Here is a 16,587-nt window from a genome sequence, read left to right as displayed (position 1 = left end):
ACCAAGTTAATTAGCCTATCCATCACCATACATATACATATACACATACACATATATGTCACCACACATATACATACATACCATACATATACATTTGTGTGTATATATATATATTCATATACATTTGGAGAACATTTAAGGACTATTTTCTTAGCAAATTTCAGTTATACAAAAAAGTATTATTAACTGTGGTCACCATATTATATATTAGATCCTCAGACCTTATTTATCTTACAGCTAAAAGTTTGTGCTCTTTAACTAACCTCTTCCTATTTCTCTTACCTCCTGGCCCCTGGTAATCAATTTTCTGCTGTTTCTACGAAGTTGACCTTTTTTTAGATTCCCCATATAAATGATATTGTGCAGTTTTTGTCTTCTCTGTCTGACTTATTTTACTTTGCATAATGCCCTCAAGGCCCATCCATGTTGTCAAAATGGCAATAGTTCTTTTTCTCTCATGACTCAGTAGTATTTCACTATACAGGAATTCCATATCTTCTTTAACTACTCATTTGTTGACACATACTTAGGTTGTTTCCATATCTTGCTTGTGAGTGTGCAGCATTGAACATGCGGGTGCAGATCTCTTCAATATTCTGTTTTTATTTCCTTTGGCTAAGTATCCAGAACTGGGAATACTGGGTTATATGGAACATCTAATTTTAATATTTTTTAAAAAGATTTATTTATTTATTTATACAAGCACTGGGTATAGTCAGAAGTACGGGAGGGTGAGAGAATTCACCAGAGTCATAGGGGAGAGCAGAGCAGGCAGACTGACGAAGTACACTGCTGAGGGGAGCAGCGGGCAGCAGAAAGGTCTGCGCGCCATGTGGGACCCTCACCCTGTGGCCAGGGATTGAACTGGCGCTGCAGAGGCTGCGGGCAGCTTCGCAACCCAGCGCTCAACTGCTGTGCCACCAGGGGAGGCCCTAATTTTAATATTTTGAGGAACTTTCATACAGGGGCTGGACCATCCTACATTCTCAGCACTATCACACTCACAGTCATTTTTTCCACATCCTCTCCAGTGCTTGTTGCTTCTTGTCTTTTTTGATAGCCATTCTCACAGGTCTGGGATGATCTTGAATGTGGTTTTGATTTCTATTTCACCAATAAGTGATGTTGAATCAATTGTTGTCCATTTGTATGTTTTCTTTGGAAAAATGTTTGTTTGGTTCCTCTACCCATTTTTTAAAAAAGATTTATTTATTTTTACATACAAGAGCTGGGGTACAGGCCAGAGATACAGGGGGTGAGAGGGTTCACCAGAGAGAGTGGGGAACAGAACAGGCAGATTGACTGAAATCCACTGCTGAGGGAAGCAGTGGGCGAGTCAGAAGAGGTCTGCTGTACCATGTGGGTTGCTTCCTGGCCAGCTGGGGATTGAACTTGTGCTGCAGAGGCTACAGATTGCTTCATAATGCGGTCCTTAACCCATTGTACCACCAGGGAGGCCCCTCCTCTGCCCATTTTTTAATTGGATCTTTTTGGTTGTTGCTATTGAGTTGTCTGAGTTACTTATATCACTTGGAAATTAACCCTTTATCATATGTTTTTCAAATATAATTTTCTCCCATTCAATAGGTTATCTTTTTATTTTCTTGAAAGCTATCTGTGTTGTGCAGAAACTTTTAGTTTGCTTATGGTCCCATTTGTTTATTGATTTTTTATTGTCTCTTCTTTTGGGCTTATACATTTTTCTAAGTAATAATTGTTTTTGATTATAAAAGTAATTGATGTCCAAAGAAAAACTTTTGACAAATACAGTATAGTAACTTTGGAAGAAATCTATTTCTTATATCAAATCTAAATTGATAACTCTTTGAATTGTGCCTGTTTTTTCATTAAAACTGGTACTGTCATTTTTTCTACTAGGAGAAATACAGGGCTCCTGCAAAAAAAATCATTTTTGAATTTGATTATCAATAACTTACTTATAAACCTCTTGGTTTTACAGACGTCTTTTCATAAAATAAACATTGATGTGATACTATATTTAAAGTTTAATGTTCTGCAAACTATTGTTTTCATAATTTTGTTATAGAAATATTAACATTTTCAATGGTTTCCTTTTACAGCAAGAATACTCCTGTGGGGAGAGGAATCTTACAAGTGTATTTTGACACCCTGCCTCCCCTTCCTCTTCTTGTTGTTGTGAATTTGCATTCAGGTGGACAAGTATTTGCATTTCCTTCAGACCAGGCTATAACAGAACAAAATCTTTTATTGTGGCTTAAAAAATTAGAAGCAGGACTAGAAAGTCATATCAGTAAGTTTTTCTCTTTTATATCAATATAATACACACAATTCTGCGTTTTTTTTTTAATCTATAGAAAGGATCAGAATTTTTCTGCTGACTTTCCTGAGAGATTGGATGTATTCCATTGTGATTTTGTTAATAATATCTTTGCCAACTCACCTAATAAGGGGTTTCCATTTTTCTTTGTGTCACTGATCCTATTTTTTAAGTTATTCCTGTAACATGTATAGCTAAAAAGAAGCAAACTTAGTTATAATATGCACTTCACTTTGGTCAAGTTCTCTGACCTTTCTCTTGATTTTCTCTTCTATAAAATTTGGGTTAATAATTATACTTTACTCATGGGGTTGTAAAAATTAAATGAATAATGCCTGGTGTAAACCCTCAAAAAATGTTAACTATTGTCATTACTAACTTGACAATAATGTTTTTATTAACCTTATCTGATAAAAGTAGAGTTTTATTTGCAATTGAAAATAAGACCTTAGTAGGGTTCCTTAAGCAAATAATTAGTAGAACTAGAATGTTCAGTTTTAGGCATTTGGAATTGTCTCAAACTGTGAACCACCAGGTTGCAGTTACATGAAGAAATAAATATTGCTAAGTATTTGCTATGCTTTAAATTTGGTCTTTTCTTAAAGATGCTTTAATATCCCTAATTTAAGATGTTTTTTCTGTATATTACAAACTACAATTATTCTTATCTATTCATTATATTCAAAAAGATGTTTTATCCATTTGTCCTTTTGCATTTGCAACACTATGATTTTTATTTTATTTTTTTTTTTTTTATTTTTTTTTTTTGCTCGTGCCTACTTGCAAATTTTATTGCCACAAATGGGGTCCCTATGAAGCACTATTAACTTTATTTTATTTTTTTTTTTTTAAATATTAAATTTTATTTTTATATTCCCCCATACAATTGCAAACGCCCCATTCTGACCCCAGTCCTTCCCCTCCCGCCCCCCACCCCCCAAAAAGTGTCTCTGGTTCATAGTTTTTTGTTGATTTTGATTTTCACTTTCTTATATTCATTTTCCTGGTCCCTTATTTAAGTTTTCTAGATTCCTGCTATGAGTGAGACCATCCGGTATTTTTCTTTTTCTTTTTGGCTTATTTCGCTGAGCATGATCCCTTCCAGTGCCATCCATGTTGCTGCAAATTGCATGTGTTTATCTTTTTTGAATGCTGAGTAATATTCCATGGTATATATGTACCACATCTTCTTGATCCAGTCATCTATTTTTGGGCATTTGGGCTGTTTCCAAAGCTTAGCTATTGTAAACAGTGCTGCTATAAACATAGGGGTGCAGGTGCTCTTTGGAATTGATGTTTCTGTGTCCTTTGGGTAAATACCTAGGAGTGGAATTGCTGGATCATATGGAAGCTCTATGTTTAGTAGGTCCAGAAATCTCCACACAGCTCTCCATAACACTATGATTTTTAAACATCAATTATAGGTACAACTTAAATTTAATAGATTGATATCATCACCTATGTACTAGGATTTCATAATTGAGTATAGATACACTACATATGTATTTAGGTGGATTTTTGTTTGAGCTTTAATCCACGCTAGGAAATTGGAGTTTAAATGAATTTACTAAACTTTTAAAGAAATTTATTTGATTTATGAGAGATGCTGGAGTTTGTACTTTATGAGCTTTTTAAAAAAAAGTTACTTAGCACTTTTCCTTACCTAGCTTATTTCTCAAAATTGTATTTTAAACAAGCAACTGAATTCTCAAATTGTTTTGTGTAGTCTGTTTGCCACATGGAGAAAAGTTAGCTCATTTATCCTATGTATATGTTATCAGCTTAAATCCAATTTCTCTTCCTGTGTCCACTATTTTAAAATGTTAGGATTCACTGTCATGAAGCCACCTAAGAAATTATCCAATCACTGATTATGGTACGGTTGATTCTATAGCAAATTATTCCTTGTCTATAGTTACTTTTACAACATGACTCTTATTTTCATAAACTATTTGCAAAGGCTGTTAATCAAAAGTAGAAAATACTTTAAGTATGAGAAAGTACTTGTCTAAATAATAAATATATTCTATTTTTTTTTCTGGAATGATTCATAAAAAACAGTTATAGTTCTTGAAGTAAAGACACAGGGATAAGGAGGAAAGCAGATGTTTTCATTTCAACTTGTAACTCTCTGTGTGTAATGTCATATACATATTACTATTTCTTCAAACCTCAGCAAGTGTTAATTAGCCATGAGATTCTGAACTTTTTGTTCTCCTATTAATACTTGACTTTTTAATCTTTTAAATGTAATACAGAAAATAAAAATGGCTAATAATGACAAATGTATTAAGTTTCTTAGAGAATGACTGGTAAAATAATCTAGTTTTGCTTTGATAAGTGAAACTGATAGCTTACAAATATACTTTTCTTTCTAGTATATTCATGTGATGATCTTATATCTCTTCATCTTTAACCCTTGATTGCATCTTCCTTCCAGAAATTTTGCCTGCTCAGGAATGGAAACCACCTCTCCCTGCATATGATTTTTTAAGTATGATGGAGACTGCATCTCAGCATCCTATGAGGAAAGCTCCTGAGTGTGTGAAAGAAACTGATGCGCAGGAGAATGGTAATGGACAGCATGAAGACAAATCAACAACCATAAAAGAGCCCTTGGAAACATTGAGAATAAAGCATTGGAATAGAAATAATTGGTTTAAAGAAGCAGAAAAAACATTTAGACGTGATAATAAAGAATTATAGTGCTCAAAAATGAGCTAATTTCATAAGGTTGTCAAAAGCCTTCCAAAATCGTTTTGGCTTATTTGGTAGACTTTTTATCTCATTTGAAAAAATATGAAATTATTTCAAGTTTATAGACCAGTGCTGTCCAATAGAAATATAATGTGGACCACATATGTAATTTAGAATTTTATAGTAGCCACATTAAAAACTAAAGAGGAGCAAGTAAAATTACTTGGAATAATATATTTTATATCAAATCTTCAAAATCCAGCCCAAATTGTACTTAATTGAAGCATTTCACTTCAGAAGTGGGTGTATTTTAAGTGCCAATAGCCACATGTGGCTAATAACTACTGTTTTGGATAGCTCATCTTGACACAAAAGCTGGTATAATTAACTTGGTTCTAGCCATGGTATATTTTGAACTAAAATACCAATGTAATTCAAATCACAGCTGACTTCTCAATAGCCTCCTTCAGCTGGTAATTGATTTGTTTTGTTGTAGTCATGATGTTTCTGGTTTCTTAACCAGGGAGCAGTTATGCCCTTTATCCCTACCAGGGGACATTTGACTTATGTCAAGACACATTTTTGATTGTTGTGACTAGGGGTGCTACTAGGGTGCTGTTAGCATCTAGCGGGTAGAGGCCAGGGATGCTGCCAAACACCCTACAGTGCATTGAGCAGCCCCCACAACAAAGAACTTACCCTGCCTGAATGTCAGCAGTGCCAAGGTTTTGAATAACTGCTAAACTAACCTGTGTGACAGAGTGTATGCCCTGAATTTTCTGGTTCTACTTAGTTATCATATTTGAAAAACTCATGGATATTAAAGATAAATATTAGGTGGCCTTATACTGATTATTATCTGGATACCTTTTCTTAAACATTTGATTTTTATAATATTTTTAAAAAGTAATGAGACAACTCTAAAAAGGACTCAGTGAGATATATATGCATATGTGTCACTAATATGTGTTCTATTATATGCAGTGGAACATATAATAGGATACAGTATATATTCTATTACACATATTGCAAATGGTTCTCATATATATAAAATACTCATATATATAGTTAAGAGAATCTTAAAATGTGTTCTTATTTCTCTAAGTTATATTGCCTACATTCAGTTTGAACAGGAATTAAACATTTTCCTCATATAAAGAGAGATTCCTTCATCTGAACCATGCAGGAAATCCACCCTTGTAAGCTTTGGTCAAATCAGTACATCTCTCTGGGCCATCAGATGTGTGTATGTGTATATATACGTGTGTGTGTGTGTGTATGTATAGAAAGCAAGATTAGCCCAAAATTAATTTCCCATTTCAAGCACTTGTCAAACTAGTCTGTTTGTAGCAGTTGTCTCATTTTTGCTTTGTATTTTTGAAATGTCTCACTGAATACCTAGTACTCCACTGTATTTCTCCTTGCATTATCTACTTGCTTTATCTTTTCCTTGAAATTTTCTTCGCATATGTTTTGGTTAATATAGCTGAATTTCATAAATGGTGTTTTTAAAAAGTCATAAGCAACTAAATTTCAAAAAATATTTCATTGTAACATCATTTGCTACTCTCAACACTCCCTCCTTCATTTTCATCCTATAGCATGTAATGCCTTATTATTTCAGTTCATTCTCATTTGTTTTTATTTCTAACATGGAGATATGAAGGTGACATCTATATAGAGTTTGTAGTAACAAAACATCATCAGCCTAGCATAGGAAATGTTAGCTTACTACAAACTCATAAAAACATTAATGAAATCAATTAGTCATTGTACCATAACCAGCAATTTTAACAGTCATTAATGCAGTTTCTTTTAATGATTTTAAATAAAGTGTCTGGATATCAGGCTACCTTCAAAAACTTCCTCAGCCTCTGTCATGCCCTTTATTAGACCACTTACCCTGTATCAGTAGGGTTTTCTTGGTTGCAGACAACAGAATTTACACTTCGGTTGTACTTAAGAAAATCTAGTATTGGGTAACTCACAGAGTTAGGAGAAAACTTAAACCATATTTTGAAAAGATAAGGACCAAGACTGTCCTGGGATTTACATAGGAGAAACTAATAGCTCAGTGATGAATCAGTCCCAAATGTTTTTTTTTTTCTTTCATGACTGAGGGAGCCCTGGGAAAGTTAGGGGAAGAGGAGGCAAGCATTTTAATTGGCAGCCCTAACAAGACTTCCACCATCTAAAAGAGAGTAAGTGGGGGGTGCAATTGTATGGGGAATATAACCAAAATGAAAATGCATACATTGTGAAAAAATGAAAAATGATGTAAGAATTATATAAAGTAAAATATTAAAAAAAAAGAGGTCAATCTTCCAAAAGAAGTCTAGATTCTGTTTAGTGGAGGGAAAATAACAGGGAAATGGAAAACTCATGTGTGAAGCCTCAAGATACTACTTAACTGTTCTTCAATCTATTGTGTCCTTTTCAGGTCTTTCTGCTGCATCCCTGTTCACTTTTTGAGAGCTTCAAAAGCCCGCTACGCACAAGTGGCATACTTTTCTTGTATGTCCCTCTGATCCTCTAATAGTTGATGGCCAGTGCATATGCACACTTTGCACTCATAATACCCCATTCTTCATGAATCATTTTTACCCTTTTCTGTCTCAACTATGCTAGAAGGTGAACACCTTTGGTCTGTTGCTTTCAGTGCATGTGATGAAATATTTCATGGACTGTTTCTCTAAACTATTGGAGCTCACCACTCAAGCTTATCCTTTTAAGAACTGATTTAGTATGTATAAACTGAACAATCAGTGTTTACAGATCATTCAGTGTCTACCTTTGGTAACAGAAAATAATCAAACAGGTATACTTTGGGAATTGTGCTTCCACTTAATATAGAGAAAGCTGCAATAGAATGTTATTCCCATCCTAATAAGAAAAAGATAGGACTTTTCTTACACTCATCAAGGAAGGCAGCCAAAGGAACTAAATTCCAGAATGACAAGGTCTTTTGGGAAGAAACAGGATACATGAACTGTTTCACATTTGGCACAGAATAGGAAGCTGCTACTAAAGCAGATGAGACATTGTCAAGAACTTGGGAGAGTTTATTGTCTGATCTCATTATAGCTTGAGTGTTAAGGCTCTTGTGCCTTGCCAATAGTGTTCAGTTTTTGCTCCATAGCTCAAATAGTACAGCAAATGTGAGACTGTCATCAGGGGGATAAAGCCTTGAGGAGCTTTTGAGCTGAATACCCCAAAATCTCTGAAGGGAGGGTGCTTAAGTAAACGTGAGGGCCAAGCTACATTCACTTTATGCAAATGAGGTTTTCAGTTAGTGCAGTTCTGATTTGTGGAAAGTTTGTCAAGCAGTGATTGGTCGAGTTTCAATCCCGGGTGAGGTTTACAAGTGTGGTTTCATTTCTTCTTGGGCTGTGGACACCCCAACATGCCTGGGCACCTGGACAAACTTGGGACCTGACCAACAACCCTCTAGCACTGGTTGTTACCCAAACTTGGGATGGCTCGATGTTTACCTTTTTTAAAATTTTATGTATCAAGTTTAAAATTTTACTGTAACTACAAGTTATAAGTTCCTGGGTCAGACTATTACTCATTGTAACAGTGTTCATCAGAGATCATTTTTGCTGATGCCCTGATATCCAATCCTATAGCGCAAGAAGAAAAGAGTCCAAACACCTAGATCCCAAATCTCTAATAATGGGTATTAAATGCTGGAGAGAGACATCTTTATTAGAGTGGATAGCAATCAAAGCTATATCTCTTCTAGAGAGAAATACTCTGTATTTTCCCTTGGTGTTGGTTATGTAAATAGCCTTGAAAAATAGTCTAGAACAAAGGCACACAGAAGAATGACATGACATACTCAATATGCTAAAAAAAAACTTCTAAACAAGAATTCTATATCCATCAAAATTAACATTCAGAATTGAAGGTGAGATTAAGAGTTTCCCAGATAAGCAAAAGCTAAAGGAATTCATCACATAAAATCAGCCTTGTAAGAAATGTTAAAGGAACTTCTTTAGAGTTAAAAAATAGAAGGAAAGAAAGAAAATGAAAGAAAGAAAGAACACTATAAGACAACACATTTTAAAAACTCACTTGAAAGGGTACACAGTTCAAGTGGATCACTTACAATGGAAGCATGAAGATTAAAAGACAAAAGTAGTAAAATTAACTATAACCACAGTAATTATTCAAGGAATACATACAAGATATAAAATGAGGCATCAAAAATACAAAATGCTGGGGGGAGAAAGTTGAAAAATGTAATGTTTTGGAATGTGTTCAAAGTTAAGAAGTTATCAACTCCAGACACTACATTATACACATAAGAATGTTAGAAGTCCAAAAGAGAAAGATAATACTATATGGCCTCACATACATGTGGAATCCAAAAAACTGAACTCATAACAACATAGAACAGATTGTTGGTTGTCAAAGAAGTGGGTATAGGAAATGGGTAAAGGTGTCAAAATGTACAAATTGCCAGTTATAAGTTGTGGGGTGTAATGTATGTTGATGATAGTGGATAATACTCTACTGATCGTGTATTTGAAAGTTGCTAAGAGAACAGATCTTAAAAGTTCTCATCCCAAGAAAAAAATTGTAACTATGTGAGGTGATGGATGTTAACTAAACTTACGGTGGTGATCAACATAAATCATTATGGTGAATTCCTTAAGCTAATACATTATGTGTTGATTATTATTCATAAAACTGGGGGAAAAGAATGATTAAATATAATACAATATCTGTAACTGGATTTTAAAACTGTAAAGAAAATGCTTACTAAAAAGGTAATAAAAAAGTAAGATCATAGAAAAAGCTACAAGAAAAATAACCAGAGAGGCAAGAAAGAAAAATTAAAAGGCATTTTAAACTGAAATGTCAGTGCAAGTGAATCAAATATTCCAATTAAACATCATTAAGCAGGATGAAAAAAATTACATGAAATTTACAAGAGAAACATTAAATTTAAATATATGGAAAGGTTAAAAGTAAAACATACTTAGTAAAAATATGTGCCATTAAGAATATATGTAAGAGAAAATTGAACAAATGACATAGTTGTACCATTAGATAAGATAGCCATTAAGACAAAAAGAATTATTAAAGAGAAAAGATAACTATATAATGATTAACTATTGAATTCACCAGTGAGTTATAACAGATTTTTAATCATCTAATAACATAGTCTCAAATTATATGAAGCAAAAACTAATAGAAATCTACAAATTTGCCATGATAGATTTTTTAATATTAATTTTTTTATTTTTTACATCATTGTTCATTTTTAAACAATATTTGCTTCCCCCCACCCCCTCAGGTGTAGTCCCCATAGAGTTTCCTTCACCAGTGCACCTGTGCACCATGCCATGATAGATTTTTAAATTCCTAAGTAATTGATAGAATCAGTGGGAAATAAATAAGGGATGTTATCAAGATATAAATAATGTCACTAATTAACATGACCTAACTTCACCTGGCTGGAGAATACACATTGCGTTGAACACACACAGAACGTTTATAAAAATTGACATCCTGAACCATAAAGCAAGTCTCAATTGTTAAAGGACTAAAATCATACAGAACATGTTCCCTGACCATACGCAGAAAGCTAGAAATCAACAACAAAGTGACTACTAGACATGTAGAGTTAAGGAGCTACATAGACTGCCTAAGCTTAAGATAAAAACCTCAAAGTCATATAACTTATTAACTGAAAACCTGCAATTAAACCTGAGTCTCCTTCACATCCGTTTAGTGGGATGACACCATATAAAGCCTTTTCTGTCCATAACATTTCTTTCTCCTTTGAAATTTAAAACTATACAGACATAAAAATAATCCTAAAATGAACTTTTGTTGGTTTATTGAATAGGCAGAAAATCAAACATTTCTTTCAGAGATGGTTAATGTTGCAACACTTTATGGTTATAGGTTGTAATTTCATTTTCTTTTAAAATAAGCCTTCATTTTTTTCTTTTAAAAAGATATGTAGCTGGGCCTCCCCGATGGTGCAGCGGTTGAGCGCTGGGCTGCCAAAGCCAGGCGAGGGTCCCACATGGCGCACAGACCTGTCCTGCCTCCCGCTGCTCCCCTCAGCAGTGTACTTGGTCTGTCTGCCTGTTCTGCTCCCCGCTCTGGCTCTGGTGAATTCTCTCACCCTTCTGTGCTTCTGACTGTACCCAGTGCTTGTATAAATAAATAAATAAATCTTAAAAAAAAAAAAAAAGATATGTAGCTGTGTTAACGGAAGCTTATCCAAGACTTAGTTTGGATAATCTAGGCCCAAGTCCTTATATAGGCTTCAAGAGCTATAAAAAACAGAGGCAAATCTGCAGATTTGTGATATATTCCAGACACTCTTCTGACTTACAGTAGGTGAAATTTCACGTCATCCTTTTAATCAAATAGAGAACTCATTTCCTCTCACATTAAGTAAGTCTGGATTTTCTGTTTCTCATGTGGATATTTTATGTAGTTATGAAGACTATTTTTAAAGAATTAATTTTCCTCACATTTAAATGTGTTTTCTTGTTAAAGATACAACATAGCCAGCTACACAGAGCTTAGTGCCTGAAATTCCTTCTGCATGCCTGCTTTATTGTACTGAGAGTCTAATGCTTTTAAATCTTTCCCCTAATGTGACCAGGATTGAACTTTAAGGACAGAGGAGTCTTAGATGGTCTTGTCAAATGTGAATAGTAAATACATTCCTAAAAAGACACTAAAATAAGGTAAGATTGTTTTTGTTTCCTAAGACTTCGAGAGAGGTGGTCAGGGTAAGGAAACTACTGGAAGACAGTTTCCTTAAAAATTGTCTAATGCAAGTGTCATTCAAAGAAACTCTCATGTTTGGTAAAGAGAATGAAGAATACCCACATATCCAGAAAGATGAGAGGCAGAGTAGCAAGCACAGTTTCTGAGAATGAACTTTGTATTTGAACTGACTTTAAGTAAGGATTCTTTCAATCACTGACTGTGAGATTATAGTTACTAAAAATCTTTGCAACATAGTGTTGAGGATACAATTAGAGAATGCCTAGTAAGCATTTGATAAATGTAACTTTAGAGGTATGTTCATTTATTAGAAATTATTTTCCTATTAACAAAATAACACATCCTTATAACAAAAATTCAAAGAATACAGAAATATACAAAAACAGCCAGCCTCACTTCCATACAACTCAAATTAGAGTCAAGTGGTAACTTCTATTAACAATTTAGTTCATATTTGACCTTCTTAATATCTCACTTCTTATTCTTAGGATTCTAGATGCTTATGTCAGAATACATTTTACTTTCCGTTTCCATATATAGCATTAAACAATTTTCCTTCTCTTTCTGATGTTCAATCCATAATTAGTCTCCACACTGAGGTCAGGAGGGAGAGACTGCAGAAGAATCTGTCTCATTTGGTAATTAACTTGTTCCACAGCTGCTTTCCAAAGTTAATTTTTAGAAATTAACACTTGCAGTGTCATTTGGCTGAAAAGAAGCTCTCCCAGTGTCCCAGAGCACAATGCTTGAAAGCACCATTCTGTACTGAGTAGCTCCATAGGGTGTCTTGCTAAGGGCTATTATGTATCTAGCTCTCATTTGTGGTTACTAGAATCTGATGAACATGACTGTGGGTTGAGTAAGAAAGCTTTAACTGCAAGTCACCCATAATCTAATAAGAGCTTAAACACATGGGGGCAGGCGGTGGTGGTGGTTACTTGTGACCAAAAGTCTGCAGAATAGCAGCTCCTTGATATTATGTGTTCTGTCTGTTCACATCACCATCTATAATATAATGGTTGTTTCCTCTTGATTGCAAGGTGCTTGCTGAAGCTCAAGCATCTAGCATGTGTTCTCCCAAAGTCTAGGGAGCCTATACAAATACGTTCAGCTCTTCCTGGAATACTCAATACCAAAAAGAGCTAGTCTCCATTTGTCTTTTCCTTTAGCAGAAGATCTTGTCTTACATTTGCTTAACATATAAAATGATTCAAATGATTCTTTCAAGAACAGGGAAAATCATTCAAGGTGACTTCTTGAATTGCCTACTTGTTTATCAGAGAGCTGGGGTTCACCTCAAAACCACATAAAAAATCTGGAAAATGTGCAGCTATTGCAATATTTGCAAGGGGAATAATTTATTCTTTGAGGTCATCTGAAACACATCTTCAGATCACATCATTCACTGATTCCTTCAATGAATGTCTGCAGGTGACTGTTTTATCCTGGGAAAGATGATGACTTAGAAACTCTCTAGGTTGGTGGAATGTAACATGGCGTTACTGTGTTTTTATCACCAAAGAAAAATCCTGAGCTGTGGTTATGAAATTTCTTTTTGGGCAATTGAAACTGGGACTTTTCAAATTTTATTATTCAGAAGTAAATGAAAAATTTCAGCCTTAGGCAGAATGATACATTGGAGGGAAGAGTACATTTTAGATAATTTCCTGTGCTACCACTTAGCACCTGTTGGTTGAGAATTTGTTTTTTAGATAATGCCATCTTAAACAGTACACTGCAAACACTTTCTGTTTTTGAGTATTTATAACTCTTACAATCTGTACTACGTGTTACAGTGTACTTGGTAAAAATGTATTTTTTTCAAGGTTATAAAGGACTTTTACAAGTTTGTTTTGATATTTTTAATTGCTGGTAATCTACACAGTTGTGGTTTATCCTTCCATCATGCTCCCTTTTTCTACATTTTTCATAAACATATTTCAGTCATTAGACAACAATTGTCCAAGTTTCCTCAGAACTTTCCAAGTGCTAAGATTCAAGGCAGGCATCTCATGCCTTACATGAATCTGAGTTTAAGTCAGGGGAATACTGAAGTCACAACTGGTATCTGAAATATTGTTAGTTTGAGAAATCAGACTCAAGCTAGTCTAATTCACCCTCAATTTCTTCCTATAGTCCAAGAAGAACTTCTAATTGAACTCTGCACAGCTGTTTCAAAATCTTTTTGATCATTATTTGTTTTTCCCATGAGAAAGTATTCCTTTTTTTTTTTTATGAGCATGAACCCAAAAATTCACAGTGAATTTTTTCTTACAGGAACTGATGAAATGGTTTGTCTTTCTAAAAGTAAATGTAAACCTTGTAAACTATATGATTTTCCTTTTCAAGAGTCTAAAAAGGTGATTTCTAGAGTTTTGGGAAAGACCAATCATATAGCTAATGTACCTCAAATGCAATTATTATAAATATACAAGATATCATGTCTAATATTAGAATATATAAAAATATTTTTATAATAGAACCCATAAAACAATATTTATCATAATTTCTTTTTTCTTTGTTTTCCTTGTCATTTAATTTTTTAAAAAAGATTTATTTATGCATACAAGAGCTGGGGTACAGGCCAGATATGCGGGGGGGTGAGAGGATTCACCAGAGACAGAGTGGGGGACAGAACAGACAGACTGACAAAATACACTGCTGAGGGGAGTAGTGGGCAAGACAGGAGAGGTCTGCCTCGCCATGTGGGTTTCTCCCTGGCAGGCTAGGGATTGAACTTGTGCATCAGAAGCTGCAGATTGCTTCATAGTGCGGTGCTTAACCCCTTGCGCCACCAGGGAGGCCCGGGATTTAATTTTTTTAACATTTGTTTATTCATACATACAAGAGTTGGGGTGTAGGCCAGAGGTGTGGGAGTGGGGGTGGGGACAAGAGGATTCAGCAGAGACAGAGTTGGGAGCAGAACAGGCAGATTGACTGAAATACACTGCTGTGGGGAGTAGCAGGCGAGTCAGAAGAGGTCTGCTGCGCAGTGTGGGTCACCTCCGTGGCCAGGGATGGAACTCCTGTTGCAGTCGCTGTGGATAGCTTCACAGTTCTGATGTTTAACCCCTTGTGCCATCAGGAAGGCCCCTCCTTGTCATTTAATTATTGACAGACAAACATTGTACAAAGAATTTCAGTGCAGTATTGGTGGGAAAGAATTTCAGAGTTATTTTAGTAATTCCCTTGCTCCCTTTATGTACTTGTATCAGATTTAAAAAAAAATTAAAAAAACATTGTTACCACTTGTCTTAATCTTAACTTCATAAAATGGAGATTTTTCCATCTCTACTAATACAACAGGAAATCTTAGCATTCCGGCTCTGTGCATTGTTATTGGTTTTCATGAGAATGATCTTTAGCTTTTTGTCTACTAGGAAAAAAAAAGATTTTTTATGACTCTCAAGTGTTTTCTTTGATGACATATTGACATTTCAATTCACATTTTATATTTTCTGAATGAATAATGTTGTGAGCAGATGCTTTTTCAAACACACACCAAGCAGGCAGTTAAACAGAAAAGCTTAGAATTAAAGAAGCCATTTTGTGCCTTTCAAAAAATAATTAAGAATTACTTTTGAATTGAAAGCTTACCCACAAATTCTTGTTTTATATTTTTGGATTTTCAAATCTTCCTATCTTTTAAAGAAAGGAATAGTCTTAACATTTAAATATATATTACCGTAATTTTTTGTAGGTTCCTGCAATTTCAGAGCTTGGCTAAATGTCTGTATATGTATGTTTCTGGTATAAACTAATAAACTATTTTAAGAGAGAAAAATTCCCTTGATTAGCTGACTCATACTTTTACCGTATGAAATTTAGCACTAGGGTGGTTTATTCCGTTTCTGTGTTTTAACTTATTTTGCTTATCATTACCAAAAAGAATGCTTGTAAATATTTGTAACATCAGAAACTTTGTTTAGCATTGGTTTAATGGTCTAAAATTCTGATTCTGAATACAAAGAGAAATCCCAGAACATTTAAAACTGTTGAAGGAAGGGTCACTGAAACAGTAACTTGAACCCAGTACTACATTCTAAAGACACGAAATGGCTTCTTTAACTCTGAGGTTGTGGGAGAGTGAATGTGGCCCTCCAACTCAGAAATGTGTTATATCTAAAGAGGGCGTCTTTACTTGAGGGTTCATGATACATGTAGGCAAAATGGAGTATCTATGCACATGTGCTTTCTGGGAGTTAGAGTAACAAATTTCTTTAGTTTGTGAAATGTTTTACAATGGCAAAAAGGCCCAAAATTATTAGACAAAAAACCTGCAAGATGAATGTGTCCAGTGAGTTATATACTTCAGATTTTTAATATCGCGTCTGTATTTGCAGGTTGCTCCAGAGAAACAATCAGATCTCCACCAGATGTGTGTGTGTGTGTGTGTAAAATTAATTTTAGGAATTGACTCACATGGTTATAAGGTGAAGAAGTCCCTTGATATATACTCTGCTAGAGAACCAGCACAATCAGTAGCATGATTCATTTCAAGTCCAAAGGTCTGAGACTTGGGGGGCATAAGTCCCAACTGGAATCTGAAAGTCTGAGAACCAGTAGCGCCTTTGTCTGAGGGGAGGAGATGGTTGCCTCAGCTCAAGCAGAGAAAGTCCCTTCCTTCCCTACCTTTGTTCTGTAGGTTTCAATGGATTGGATGATGCCCACTCATGTTGGGGGAGGCCACATACTTTGCCCAGCCCACTAATTCAAGTCTTTTCTGTAAATACCCTCACAGATATAACCAGAAATAATGCATTACCATTTATCTTGGCATCTCTTAGCCTAGCAAGTTGACACATAAAATCAATCATCACAACATAATA

The 16,587-nt window shown here is 34.8% G+C and overlaps 1 protein-coding gene across 3 annotated transcripts in view; it reads left to right on the top strand.

Moving 5' to 3' along the window:
* TXNDC16 (thioredoxin domain containing 16) overlaps positions 1 to 9,694 on the top strand; it is an 81,772-nt gene extending 72,078 nt beyond the window's left edge. For all 3 annotated transcript variants that reach the window (XM_037503344.2, XM_037503342.2, XM_037503345.2), the window contains 2 exons: positions 2,082 to 2,272; positions 4,740 to 9,694. In XM_037503344.2, coding sequence (XP_037359241.1) covers positions 2,082 to 2,272; positions 4,740 to 5,005 — 457 coding nt within the window. In that variant the 3' untranslated portion in view covers positions 5,006 to 9,694. The remainder of the gene's footprint in view (positions 1 to 2,081; positions 2,273 to 4,739) is intronic.
* Positions 9,695 to 16,587: the final 6,893 nt, after the last annotated feature.

Source organism: Talpa occidentalis, unplaced genomic scaffold (genome assembly GCF_014898055.3).
Source record: "Talpa occidentalis isolate TD23 unplaced genomic scaffold, MPIMG_talOcc4v2.1 talOcc4.11, whole genome shotgun sequence".
In the NCBI taxonomy this organism is placed as follows: Eukaryota; Metazoa; Chordata; class Mammalia; order Eulipotyphla; family Talpidae; genus Talpa; species Talpa occidentalis.
This window is presented reverse-complemented; position numbering and strand designations above follow the sequence as displayed.